Raw genomic sequence first — 14,360 nt, 5'->3', positions numbered from 1 at the left:
CGTGGAATGCGCTGGTAAATTTTTAATACCCCAGAGTGTGCACACTGTGGATCAGAGTGAATCGCACGCATAATTCAGAACGCAGACTGCAGAGTACTACTAGAAACCACTGGCGGCCATCGCTGGTGTAATTGTATCGGTGCAGCAGGTCATCACAAATGGTAAAATGGTGGGCTTGACGATCCAACACATGAGTGATTGGTTGTGCTGATGGATCAGACAGCAACTCTATCAGCAAGGCGATCCAGTGGTCCTTGGACTGTTTGAGAACAATGGTGCGAAGATCAATGGAAGAAATGGCAAGTTGGGACACGGATCAGCAGGCACTGTTGTCAGGCAAGACAGAGTGCAAGAGGGCATCGCCATTAGAGTGCTGGCAGCCGCTACGGTAGAGCACGCGCATATCGTAGTCCTGCAGGCAAAGTGCCTAACGAGCAATGTGGCCTGAGGGGCCCTTCAGTGACGACAACCAACAAAGTGCGTGATGGTCTGTGTCGTTGCAAATGGGCAGCGATACAAATATGGCAGGAACTTGGCAAGAGCCCAAATGATCACCAAACATTTTTTTTCTGTCACAGTAGCTATTCTCGGCTTTCGTAAGCGTGCAACTTGCGTAAGCCACAACATATTTTGATAAGCCATGTTTGCAATGCGCAAGAACTGCCCCAAGGCCAACAGCGCTGGCATCTGTGTACACCTCTGTAGGGGCCATCAGGTCATAGTGACGCAAAATTGTAGGTGACGTCAGCAAACAGCACAGGACTGCAAATGCCTCATCGAACTTTGACGACCACGAAGCTAGTGGCCTGCTGCTTCCAAGGAGCTTCGTCAGGGGCGATATGATGGTGGCAAAGTTTCGAATGAAGCATTTAAAGTAGGAACACAGAGCTACAAAACTCCACAGGTCTTTGACGGATGTAGGTTTAGGCAATGGCCTGAAGTTTGGCTGGATCAGGGAGAATTCCTTCCTTGGACACAACATAAACTAGTATGGTCAGCTGCCGTGCTGCAAATCGGCACTTTAAATTTAGTTGGAGGCCGGCACTTCTCAAGCACGTCAAAACACGCTGGAGGCATTGAAGGTGCATGAGAAAGACCAGAGCAAAAATGACGACGCTGTCAAGGTATCACAAGCATGTACGTATGTCATTTGAAGTTGCGCAAAACAGTATCCATCATGCACTCAAACGCTGCGGGCGCATTACAAACTCCAAATGGCATGACTTTAAATTCATACAAACAGTCAGGCATGTTACAAAAGCTGTCTTCGGTCAATTGTCGTCTGCCATGGGTACCTGCCAATACCTCGAGCATAGATCGAGAGATGAAAAGAATTCTGGTTCTTGTAGGCTGTCAATGGTGTCATCAATTTGCAGTAGCAGGTAAATGTACTTGCAAGTAATCTTGTCGAGGAGCCAAAAGTCCACACAGAACAGTCTTTTTTCGCAACAAGGACGACAGGTGATGCCCATGCACTGTTTGAAGGTTGAATCACTTCGTGTCAAAGTAGGTCATCGACTTGCTTGTTAATTCACGACACTCTGCGGGAGACACGCAATATGGGCATTGCTGCTGTGGCAGTTGGGAGCCAGTGTCGATGTGATGCACAACAGTGGGCGCCCGGCCCAAGGAATGTTCCCCTATGTCAAAAGAAGAATGAAATTCTTCTAACAGCCACAGAAGCTGGGAACATTGGGACGGCATAAGGTTATCAGCAAGAGAGAAACCAAATACATCACAGGGTGATGGAGCAGACGTAGAAATAGCACTGAGCTTACCGTAAGTTGCGCAGCGCGTGTCGTCAGGCATGTCCATAACTTGCGTGGCTTCGATGGCTTCCACGCTGTCAAGACATCCCCTCGCAGCAGCATCACAGTGTATGGGGATGGATTGCAAATAAAGATAGCGCTGAACCCCTCAGTGATTTCTACGGTCGCAAAAAGTAGCAGCAGACCTTTTCGGGTGCAAAAGCGGTCAGATGGAGATAGTGCAGCAGCATCGAAGATGCGGCTGCAATAGACGGACACAACCGTTGACGAGTTCGGGGGAGTGTGGTGTCGTCTTTGACGAGTAGCTTGTTCGAAGCTGTAGGACTGTCAGCCAGCGTCAAGTCTGACAACAGTGAGAGTTCTGTTTCGGCACGTGCGCAATAAATCACGGCATTGTGGCGAGAGAGAAAACGCCAGCATAAAATGAGGCCATGCGAGCATGAGAAAATTATGATGAATTCGACAGCGTACAGAATGTCTGCAACAACAACACAGGCGGTGCATGCTGCTATGGGGTGAACACGCTGGGCACAGACTGCATGGAGGGTTAGTCCAGAAAAAGGCGCCATCACTTTTTGAAGTAAATGGCTAAGTTTCATGGTCATGACGGATATGGCGGCTCGATTGTCCACAAGTGCAGATGTGTAAACACCATCCACAAACACGTCTATCACATTCGATGGGCTTCGTTGGGGGCTTTCAGATTTCAATAGCGTCGCAGCCCGTGCCTCGTGGACTGCGACAACTAGTTTTTCTCTTCTTGAAGGTTGGGACGAGGCCGCATCGGCAATAGTGAGCGACAATGTGGAGAAGGCGAACGGCGAGTAATAGGCCTCCGGCGTACAGACGGCAATGAATCAGAAGGCGGGTCATCATATGGGTGAGGAGAACCGAAAAGACGACTTGTTGGGCATGATGTGGGTGCTAGAAGGCTGCACGCAACTGCAATAGCATACCATGTGGCCGGCGTAGTCGCATGCAAAGTATATTGGTCAACTGTCTGACGTTGTTGGGGTCTCACCCGTGCTCTTGGGACAAAGCAACGACAACACAGTAGTGCAAACAATCACAAGGGCATTTATTGCATTTTTCATAGATCAATGCCTGCTAGCCGAGTTGCTATCCACAACACATGCCAATGGGTGCACAACAAATCATGAAACTCCAACTCACCACGACTGGATAACGAGCGAATATGTTCGCCCCATGCTGGACACCAACGCCTAATCGTTTGCGCGTACGGTCATGCGAACGGTGGCGCGTTCGAAAGAGGCCTTGCAAGACGGTCTCGCAGAAGCATGGATCGGCGCATACGCAGCACGTCTGTGCCACTTGCTGACTCCAAGCCACTTTCTCCTTTCTGCGCCCAAGTAACCCCGCCGTTGGGTGGCATTAGCACAGCCACACTCAGGCCATCTCTCGCAATGCGCTTAAACCACACCAACTGCCGTGGTCACGAGGCCACATGGCGAAGCCGGATTACAGGAGATGGGAGCTATGGGGGAAAACAACATATCAGGGGATGTGTGAGAGTCGCGCATCCCCACAACATATGCCACCTATTCGCTGTGGCCATCTAGGTCGCATCTATGGCACAGGAGGCATTGTACAAGCTGGTGGAATGGTTGCCTAGTGGGCTGCAGTCAGGGTCTAGATACAATGTTGGCGCAGCTGAGAGGAGCACATTGCAGAAGTGGTTGGGGCCAGGTGACGATACTGGCGTAGCTGAGTGGTGCAGGCACATGGATCTGTGGGGGCCAGGCGACGACATCTACGGAACTGAGAGGTGCAGCCGCAGGAACATTTTAGCGGGGCTCAGGCAACGCCACATTGATCTTGTGCTTAATGGTGCAGCGGAGTGGAGTCACAAAACATGAGGAGGGATCCTGCACATGCTGCAGCTTCGCAAAGGTCAGCAATGATAGCTGGCGGGCAATCTCGTGGAAGAACACCTTCATTTCCTCGAGCAACGCAGACTGGTCTGAGATAGTAGCCAAACCAGCAAGGAGTTTTTCGTCGCAGGAAGAAGAGCAATGGGTCAACAACAGTTGCCTCCATAACTCTTCATAGCTTTGGCACAGTCTGATGATTTTGGTCATGGAGCGAGGATTCTTGGCAAGCAACATGTGGAAGGCGTCGTCTTCTATAGCTTTCAGCACATTACTGATATCAGGCTCCGCCATGGATGAGTTAGCTTTCTTGCGTAGGCCCAGAATGTCTTCAATATAATTGGTGAATGATTCACTCGGCTGCTGAAAGCATGCCTGCAAATGCTGCTTGGCACGCAGCTTACCAACAGTGGGGCGACCAAATACATAAACAAAGATGGTCTTGAAGATGGACCAGGTCGGCAAATCAGCTTTGTGGACTCTGGTTGTTATACTATAGGCTGGCATCACCCGCGAGGTAGAACAGCTCATTGTTCAGTTTGACTGGTTCGTCCCACCTGTTATGTGTGCTGACCCACTCGTACATGGTGAGCCAGTCTTCCACATCAATGTCAGCCGTGCCAGTAAAGAGGGCAGGGTCGCAGTGACGAGGCGCACCAGGACATGCGGTCAGTGCAGGAGGAGGTGGTTGCTGGGTGGTGTCCCGAGGCATGGTAGATGGCAGCTTACGGGATCGAAGTTCCAGGGTGGGAGTTTTGAGGGCACAACACTCTCCACCAAATGTTAAGGTGTTTATCTGATCGGATTAGAAACAGCACAGCAGCGACAGTCTAAGCGGGGCACAGACTCCAAGCACGAGCGGCATTCCCAAGCAAAAGTTCGGAAGAGGACGACGCACTAGAAAATGCTGGAGAGGACAACCCACTGTACCATTCCAATCCTTCTCTACAAACCGTTTACTTCTGCAAATTACTGTTATCTATGTGCATGATCAACGGTGCAAATTGACATTTTTGCTTGTCAGGATTTTCAAAATGTGTGCCTGCAAGAGAGCAAGGCTCAGGCACACTATACTGTGGCATGTCTTATAAACCACTTGGCATCCTTATAGATTGTTCATTTTTCCTACAGACAATTTATAGACTTCCTACAGATAACCTCCTTGACCTTCAGAATATGTTGTGGCATGATCAAGTGTACAGGCGTCAAAAGACGGTGGGAAGCATACAAGCTGCCCCAATGATACTTAAAACTGTCAACTTAATCTAGCTGCGGAACGGACACTGCCAAGCTAAGAAAACAGGGTGCCTTGTCAGAAAGGCCAAAGACCACATGCTCATGTATTTATTTCACTGAGTAACGTGCATTCCAGCAGAGCTGTGTAAAATGTCAACCCTTTCAGCATTTCTCAATTACACTGCACAGCAATAAAGGTGTAGCTACATCATTCCACCATGAAGCCAGTTGAAATAAACTAAATCTCTTTAGAGCGTTTCTATGACACACTCAGACCAGAGGAACAGCACAATACCAACCGTAGCAACCTTTGGCATGGCGAAGCTAATGTTCTTGCCAGCAGCAGGGGCCGTGTTCTCAGCAGGCATGAAACCACCAGTTACTTGGCCCATGAGGCTGCTGCTGCTCCTGCTACTGTACTGGCTTTCCATGCTCTCCATTGTTTCTTGTGATGCAGGGTACAACAGCCGCTTGGCTGTGGCACCCCCCTGCACAGCCTTGTCGCCTGCATGGTGCTCCACAACCAGTCTGGCACCTTGCCGCAGGCCATTCATGCTAGCAGGCGGCACAGTGGATGCAGGTGCTCGTGGGAACACTTGCAGTTCGGTAGGTGTTGGTTGAAATGGACTGTTGGAGGGACGCGGCATCAGCTTTGGAGGAGGCCGCAACGGCTGTTTGGGCACATACTGTGGTACTTCTGCTCCAAAAGCCATGGTGGCTAATGGTGGCCTAGGAGCAATCGCCAGGGGAAGCTGAAAGGAGGGGAGGGGAAGTTATAATTTCACTCAAAACATGAAGAAGTGACAAGGATAGTTGGTGCAATATTATGCACAGCAAGACAAGTAAAATTCAAAGTTTATTGCAGCCAGTCGCACATGTTTGAAAATGTGCAAATAATCTGAGCATCATTATATGTCCAAAGTCAGGCTTAATATGTGCCTCTGGAGAATTGTGCCCATTGCCGCTTATACTTTGTTTCGAACGCCCTTTTTAAAGATAATATTGTGCGGCACTTGCATGTGGCTGGTAGTACTATCGCAAAAGCTTTAACTTAAGACAAACTCCAATTTAATTACTTATAATAATAATCATCAAATACCACTAGAAACACTGAAATGCCCCTACAAGACAACTGCTGAACTGGTTTTAACAAAAATTGTTATATCCGAGAAAAAAAACTAAAATCTAATGACTGTAAGAAGCAAGATTTTGGTCTGGGGCCTGGGATCTCTTAAAAAAAAATGTTGAATATTGGTAAATTTTCAAAAAAGAACTGATGCAGCTGGAGCATGCCTTTAGTAAGACTTATCACTGTATAAATGTTGGGAATTATTTCACAAGAAAGAAACAAAGCAGAGTGTCATTCGAGAACCAGATGCCTCACAGATCAAAATTAGGTTATGGATTGCAGGTTAACAAGTTGTGCATGATAAATGGTTCTTAGCATGCCCACAAGTACAATCTCGACGATAAGATTTTTTATATATTACGTCTAAATTAGTGTTGAGCTTATGCATTGATGCTTGAACTAAAACCATGCCACCCCCTATCACTTTTCAATTATCATCAATTCAAATTATCAATTATCAAATTATATAAATTTGATATTCCAAATACGCTATCACTCAGCAGTTAGCGTAGCTTAGTACTGTTATACCTGTAATTACAAACTTTATTATAACCAAGTTCTCTATATAACAAAGTACGTAACTTTTTATAACTTCTTGTCCATAGAACATCATGTATTTTGAACCTCGATATAACAAAGTGTGTTTATATGTGATTTCAATACAACGAAATTTCACTGTCGTCCCGGAAGGAATATGTAGACAATAAATGGAAGCTTCTATGGATGCAGATGGTCAAATGGTTAAATTACATGCAATTGCTTTCCAAGCGCACCTCTCAAATCGTGTACTGTGTGGTCGAAAGCGACCCCCGAAGCGTAGCAGCACCATGTTCCACATAGAGTTCAAGTGCAACAAGCTGCTATTGCGAGCTGCATGCTGTATGCTTTAGGTGCAAGTGAGAGCATGAGAGGGTGAGCTGAGAAGAATGGTGGCTTGATGAGCACCATCTTCCAGCACAAGCAAGGGGAAAGAGGGGAACGTGTGGCAAGGTGATCAAGTGTGCCTGAGAGCGGAGAGGGGTAGAGAGGGCGAGGCAGCATGCGCATTTCTTTTCCTAGCATGGCTGCGGCTGCACATGGCTGTCAGATGCATCGAAGCGAGAGACACTCATTCCCGCTGCCAGCACTTTCTATGATAAGGTGTGTTCGATTCACAAAAAGGTGTATGGCGCCACAACTGAAAAGGTGCAGGGGGTGCTGGGCTGCACCCACTCGCTGCAAGGTTCAAGGGTGCAGTGCACCGCGGCGGCACCTTGCATTGCACCCCGTTCAATCAAGCACGGGGGTACAGGGTGCACTGCTGCACCTCGGGGAATCGAGGGTCTAGGTGCAGTGCACCGTGAATAGGTGCAGAAGGTGCAGAGAAACTTGGCTGAATCGAATAGACCTATCGTGTCATCCCACTGCAGGCGACACTACTAGCTGGAAGGGGGAACGCGATAGGGTGACTGGCTCCACTTTGTACCACCAATGTGAAGAGATCACTGACACGACATGAAACCATATCTTTTGCCGCCAACTCTCAATTTCAACAAAATGATTTATTTTTCTAATTCAAATCCGCTTTTTTCGATTGCCTGATATTTCAGAAAATCTTGCTGCCCGTTCTGTATAGGGAAAAATAACTTATAGGCATAAAAGATCAAATTTCAATAAAACAAAATTTCAATATAGTGAAGCAAACTGCCAATTTGACATACTTCATTATATCGATGCTGAACTGTATTGCATTAAAAAGCAGAATTTGTCAGAAGAAAAAAAAGTTTATAGTTGTGTGTTATTGTAATTAAGTGCCACAACAGCTCCCAAAGCACTGTTGGGAAGCTTCCAAGGTAAATTCCGGACAAGATTCACCATAATCTTCACCCTTATCATTAGCACCTTTCTGCCACGCTCTCTTTTTACAACAGTGCCCCTTCCCCAATACTGGGTAGCAGGTGAGAACCTTGATTCAGGCCGACATTTCAGCTTTTCTATCATAATATGTCTCACTCTCCAGACAACAGTAGAATTCTGTACATTCTCGTAAAATATTTGTGAAGATTATAGGCGACAGGTTCTTGACCAGAGCAGTACAGAATGTCTTTCCAACAATGTGCACTACTTATCTTAGGCCCAAGAATGCATGTTAAAATGCAACATGCTCAAAGCAGACAAAGGGCTGAAATGCTGTACAACCCTTCTTTATGACAGCAGCTTCAATTGTCTTGTTGCACTGTTTTTTACAAACTGTTACTACATATTTAAGTACGGAGAGGCTGTCATACGTCATTATTTTTTAAGGTGACATGGCTGTCAGCTTTGGCACATTGTGTGGAACTTACACTTACTAGCTGCATTTCAGGTCTGGCCACTAACACAAAGTCTGAGCAACTAGTTATTTTATAAACCACCCCACAGCTCAAGCATGTAACTGTGCTCCTGAACATTGCAGCTGGGCTCACGTTCAAAGCTTATCAGAGTGTGTACTTCCTAACAAAAAGTAATTAGCAACTAGCTTCTGAGAAGCGCTTTACCAGTTTCTTTCATGCATGACATGCATTTTTAGATACTACAATGACCAGCAGCAGTGCGTATTGTTCTTTTTTTCAGACTCAATTCGTCTATTTTTTGCCATGTGCAAATGTGCAAATCCTTCCCTTGCCAGTATTGGTAAGACAGGTTTCCCCAATGTGATCTGAGTCCCTTTTAAGACAGGTGAATGAATGGTATGCCTTCCCAAACATGACCAAGCTCTCGCCTGTGTCATCTGCTGAGCTGTGAATCTAGACTTTTACCCTATGATCAGCGAGAACTCCCAGTCACAATCTGCTGCCTCAATGTGGATTGCATCACAAACCACCACAAACAAGACCCAGTTCTTGCCTGTGCAGTCTGTTGGGCTGCAAATCCTGGTAGGATTGCTTGTGCCTGCTGTGGTGGCGCTGCTGCTGCCTGTTCCACAGTTAGAATCATAGGTTCTGCCGGTGCTTGCCTCAGGAATTCATATTCGCCCAGCGCAGCAGCTGGCGGCGAAGGTTGCTGCTGTTGCTGCTTCTGCTGCTGTTGTTGCTGCTGCTGCTGTTGTGCAGCTGATGCCATGAGTCCTTCAATGCTGCTCACTGCTGTTGGCTGCTGAGGTGACAGTGCAGGGGCAAAGGGAGCAGCCTGGCCCTGCAGTGGCTGCATCTGCTGCGACCGCTGTGGTGCCTGCGGCTGTACACTTGTAGGTGGGGGCGGTTGTTGCAGCTCATGATTAGATACAACAGGCTGCTGCCGGGAGGTCGCACCATACACAGAGGTAGGCCGCTGCTGTTGCTGCATTCCAAATGGCTGCAAATAAAATTATATATCTAAAATATTTTTACTGCTTAAGAATGCGTTCATGGGCTAAACAGTTCTTTCTGCACGCCACACTTAAAGGGTCCCTGAAATGGTTTCGACAAATTTTGTCGAGGCGTAGTGAAATAACAGCACCAGAATTAAAGTGAAATGTCTCACATTAAGAAAGCTACAGACGATTACAAATTACCCTCCTCCCTTTTGCTTTTTATTCTAAACTTGTTCACCAAGTGATTGGGTTTAAGCTCCGCCTTCACTGGCTCTGCATCATGATGTGATGTCGTGTCTACTTCCGGTTTCTTGGAGCCAGCGCATGAAGCCTCTCCAACTTCTCCACTAGCTGCCTGGCCATCGATCTCCTGCGAGAGCGATCCAAGCTGCATGCTAGGAATGGTCAATTAATTTTTTTTCAATTAACGAGTAATCATTCATCATTTTAGCCTTTAATCGATTCCTTGCTCCTGATGCAAGGTTTTTCGTCAAATAATCGATTAATCGAAATTTTCGCCAGGTACTTTATAAACGATTGAAACACGATTATCTATTTTGTAGGACCCTATTTTAATGTTCAAGAGGTGGAACCAAGTTAAACACAAGTGTACAAACATTTGACAAAGGGTAGTCTTCAACTTGTTAAAGATTAAGTATAGTTGGCACTACCGACTTTAAAAGGTAAACAATATCTGGTATAAAATGACACTTAGTGCAGAGTTAAATAAAATACATGACACTATTGAATCCCTGAACAGTACAGTTAAACAAGAAATAAGAAAAATGGCAGAAGTGAATGTGAAGTCCAGCTGAAATATGCAAGAAATTGGAAGATGTACATGGGCAGAGAAAATTACTGGTTTAGGATTTTAGACCACATGCTATTTTCTACAGAGCGAAGGAATGTCAATAGGCTGGAATGTTTGGGCGAAACCAACACCTTTGAATGGCCACAGAACCACTATGCGAGAATAGATGCTTGGACACTATAGATTTACTGAAATTGACATAAACTCCAACGCTATGTCAACATACATGAGTGTGTGCTGTGCCGACTTTACCGGCGTACAGGCTGTGCCCCGGCTCCAGTAGACTGGGAGTGACTCTACAATCAATGACTGGGTTGCTATAGTAAGCCTTGAATGCGAGGGCATTTAAAGCCTCCAGCTTCGGGCAGCATGTGTGGTTGAGGGGAAGAGAGGGCAAGTGCTCAGCTCGGCATCACTCGATTGGCACTCTGGAAAACAGTGGACAGTCTCTCTACTACAGCCGCAGTCACTGCTTGTATGCCGCCATGCCAGTAGGATTTCAAAATTTTTGTACCACTCCTGTCAAACCCTCAAAAACGATTCATTGAACAGGTCTCATCGATTAAGTCAATTAAATGAAAATTGAACATCAATGAAGATTAATCGTTTTGAGGGATACATTTAATCGGTTAATTTATTATTCATCAATATTACCAACCCTGCAGCGTGGGTTGCAAGCGCTCTGTCGCAGCACCAAGCATTTTGGTTTTTCCGATATTCCGGTAAGCGCAGGTGAGCTGAGTGTTTTCACGAATGGGTGGAGGCATAAACTAAAGCCCCTCTATACTACTACTGCTGTGATCAAGGGGCTTTAGCATAAATGCAAGTGGCCTGCACGGTTCAGCCACCTAGTGGTACAGAGCTTAACCATCCAAATACAGAGCTACTGTTGCTGTAACCAAGTGTAAAACAATTTAAACATTTAAAAAGACCTGTTAACAATTATGCTCCTGCTGAAAATTTACACCAGCTGCAAAGTAGAATGCGCTTAGTTACTGCCATATTAGCTCTGCATTCTTTATGTTGAGCTCTGTGCCACCAGGTGGCTGCACCATGCAGGCCATTTGTGTTTGTGCCTCCACTCATCCAGTAAAATGCCAAGTCCGCTTGAGCTTGCCTTTACCCAAATAGGGGACATGCTAAAACTCTATTGTGGTAGTAATCCTCTGGCATGAAGTGACGGCTACAAATGCATAGGTGCTGGTGCTGACTGGATACCGATAGCCTGATGCGCTACAGCCACTTCGCTCGCATGTTGCCTTGCAGAGGGACACGATGTCGCAGCTAAACATGTCGCTGATCACTAGATTTGCAGCCCGCAACATAACAAGAGCGATCCATGGTGCTCGCAAAAAGAAAGCTAGAGATCTACACTGACTGCACAGCTCGTGTCAACACGGAGGGCGCTGTAACACAAGCAGATGACACTTGCTGTGTGCTGGAAGTGCTTGAGTGAAGTGATGAATTGTTGTGTATTCTCTTTCTGTTACTTTTTTTTATGGAAACGAATTAACCAACATTCTAACTATTATGAACAGTTGTTCACCATAAAGCTGGAAAAATTATCGATGACGTGACCCAGGGTAGCCAATCGGATGGCTTGTCCAACTGATGTCAATTGGGCCGACTACGTCATTTGGCAGGGGGTGGCCAAAAACTTAGGAGTGCGGTGCTGCTGCAATTGGTAGCAATGCACATTAAAAAAAATTTATAATAAATTACATGCTTTATGCAGAGGGCTTAAATTTGTCAATTAATGATCATGAAGGCCTACCCTAACGACACAGTATGTTTATAAAAAACTGTCACAATAATTTCAGGGTCGCTTTAAAAGGGAGGAAAAAAAGAAAACACCTTGTCGCACACGAGAAAAATCGCAAAGAGAGAAAGCCAATTTTCCATTCTTTCACTTTCAATTTCCGAGGAAGTAATAGTACTTGGCTTCAATAAGAGCTGAATGTATAATAGATATGCTAACTGCATAAAAAGCTAATGTTGAAGTACATATGTAACAGTCAACCAAATGATCACACTGCCTTTAAGAGAAAGAAATTGTGCAAAGCAGCAATTTTATGCAGGTCATGCTGAAAAGAAAATGTTTCAATTTATGGCACTTGTCATTTATTCATATGTTCATACAATCTATTTTTTTTTATTTATAGATACTGCGATCTGAAATCAGATCATAGCAGGGTGGGTATACATAGAAATATGCAAGCATGTAAACACAAAATTCATCACATATGCAGGCATTTTCAGACACTGGTGAAGAATACATAACATACAAGAAAAAGACGTACAAGCAAATAACGCACACGAATTCAAAACATTTGCAAGCATTTTTCAAACATTGATAAGGAATTCCGGGTAACAATATCAGAATTAAGATTATTCCAGTATGTTTTTGTCCTAGGAAAAAGAAGAATATTTGAAAGTTATTCCGTGCGTTCATCGAGGTTATTGATAAAGCATGCCTTCGTCTCGTGTTATAACCTAATCTATCTTGCTGGATTGAAAATTTATTCTTAAATTCTTAGGATACAGCTTTGCCTGAAGGTGTTACAGCAGAGCGCTTACAAGCTTGGAAAAAAAAAAAGAAGAGCCTTTTCATTTACACTGCACACTTGCTCAATTGACAGTCGATTTCACTGAGTGATAGTTTTTTATAAAAGAAAAAGAAGGAAAAAAGGAAGAGAGAGAGGAAAAAATGGGAGAATAGGCATACACGTTTGTCCTGGCCTGGTATTCCCAAACTTTGCATGTGTAATCAGCACGCTCTGATGTGTAATTTGGCGATTTTAAGTAACCGTCACTATCAATTCCTGTTATCTTTTTATTGATAGTTGGTACTATAATTTTAACTGCAATTTTTTTCAATGAGGTGAAAATGGTTCCCATTTCAACTTTTTAGACCCCAGTACAACAGCAGTTCCTTTCATACATACCAAAGACAAACGTGGCTGCTATGTTCTCAATTTTTCAAGTTTATCGATAGGCATACACGAGATGGATCCCAATGAATACAAGCATACTCCAAGATAGGTCTATTACGTGTTAGATGTGCCATGCTTCCAGTGTTTCAGTGTGCAGATTTTAAATTCCTCTGAACATAATTCAACACTGCACATGCTTTAGCAACCATATGGTCTACGTATGCATTCTAAGAACAATCATCCGATCAATTCCTGTTGGCTTTTTATAAATGCTTGGTATTATAATTTTAACTGCAATTTTTTTCAATGAGACGAAAATGATTCCCAATTCAACTTTTTACACCCCAGTGCAACTACAGTTCCTTTCGTACATACCAGACGAACCTGGCTACTATGTTCCTAAAATTTTCAAGTTTATCGATAAGGGATACGTGAGATGGATCCCAATGAGTACAAGAATATTCCAAGATAGGCCTATTACATGTTAGATGTGCCATGCTTCCAAGGTTTCAGTGTGCATATTTTAAATTCCTCTGAACATAATTCAGCACTGCACCTGCTTTAGCAACCATATGGTCTACATATGCATTCTAAGAACAATCATCCGACAACAGCACCCCTAAATATTTATGCATGAATTTCTTACTTAAAATGTTAGTCCCTATAAAGTAACATGTATAATTTTCTTCTTTTTACTAAAACACACATGTACACACTTCTCCATATTCAATTCCATTTTCCACTTGGAACACCATGTGTGAATATGTTCTAGTTATTCAGACCATAGCAATTAAGTGATGCAGACAAGAAAGAACAAGCTTATGTTTTAACTTTCAACTGATTTTTATTTTCATAAGTGACACATTTATATCTGACATAACAACACCAGACAGCAACAAATGGAAACAGACAGTGCAAATCACTGCATGTACAGAGCAGCAGAGTCACGGTAGCTGTGATCAAGCTAGCTTCCACAATTTCTAGCATATCTTTATCCGCACTTTTGTACAACACACAATATACTTCAAACAATAGTTCAAAACCACAATTACCACAGTGCACTGATATGTGTCCATCCTGATATTGATAACTTTTGCTTATGCTCGGCTAATCTGTCATTTAGGCAGCTTGTGGTTTGCCTTATGTATACTCTACCATATGAGAATAGAATGTGATAAACCACACCTTGTACATAGGGCACAAAAGGAGAATGGTGCTTCTTCACAAAACCTTGGTGTACCTTTACGAATAGATACGTGGCCTTACAAATCCTTGAGTTTTCG

The 14,360-nt window shown here is 44.5% G+C and overlaps 1 protein-coding gene across 1 annotated transcript in view; it reads right to left on the bottom strand.

The window, feature by feature from the left end:
* The window catches only part of Mondo (MLX interacting protein mondo), a 96,291-nt gene that overhangs the window by 42,317 nt on the left and 39,614 nt on the right, over positions 1-14,360 (bottom strand). The window contains exons 8-9 of the mRNA XM_065427381.1: positions 8,889-9,335; positions 5,194-5,646 (exon numbers count right to left, since the gene is read on the bottom strand). Coding sequence (XP_065283453.1) covers positions 5,194-5,646; positions 8,889-9,335 — 900 coding nt within the window. The remainder of the gene's footprint in view (positions 1-5,193; positions 5,647-8,888; positions 9,336-14,360) is intronic.

The sequence above is a fragment of the Dermacentor albipictus genome, chromosome 2 (genome assembly GCF_038994185.2).
Source record: "Dermacentor albipictus isolate Rhodes 1998 colony chromosome 2, USDA_Dalb.pri_finalv2, whole genome shotgun sequence".
Taxonomy (NCBI): domain Eukaryota; kingdom Metazoa; phylum Arthropoda; class Arachnida; order Ixodida; family Ixodidae; genus Dermacentor; species Dermacentor albipictus.
The sequence above is the reverse complement of the archived record's forward strand: the minus strand, read 5'-3'. Positions and strand labels throughout refer to the sequence as shown.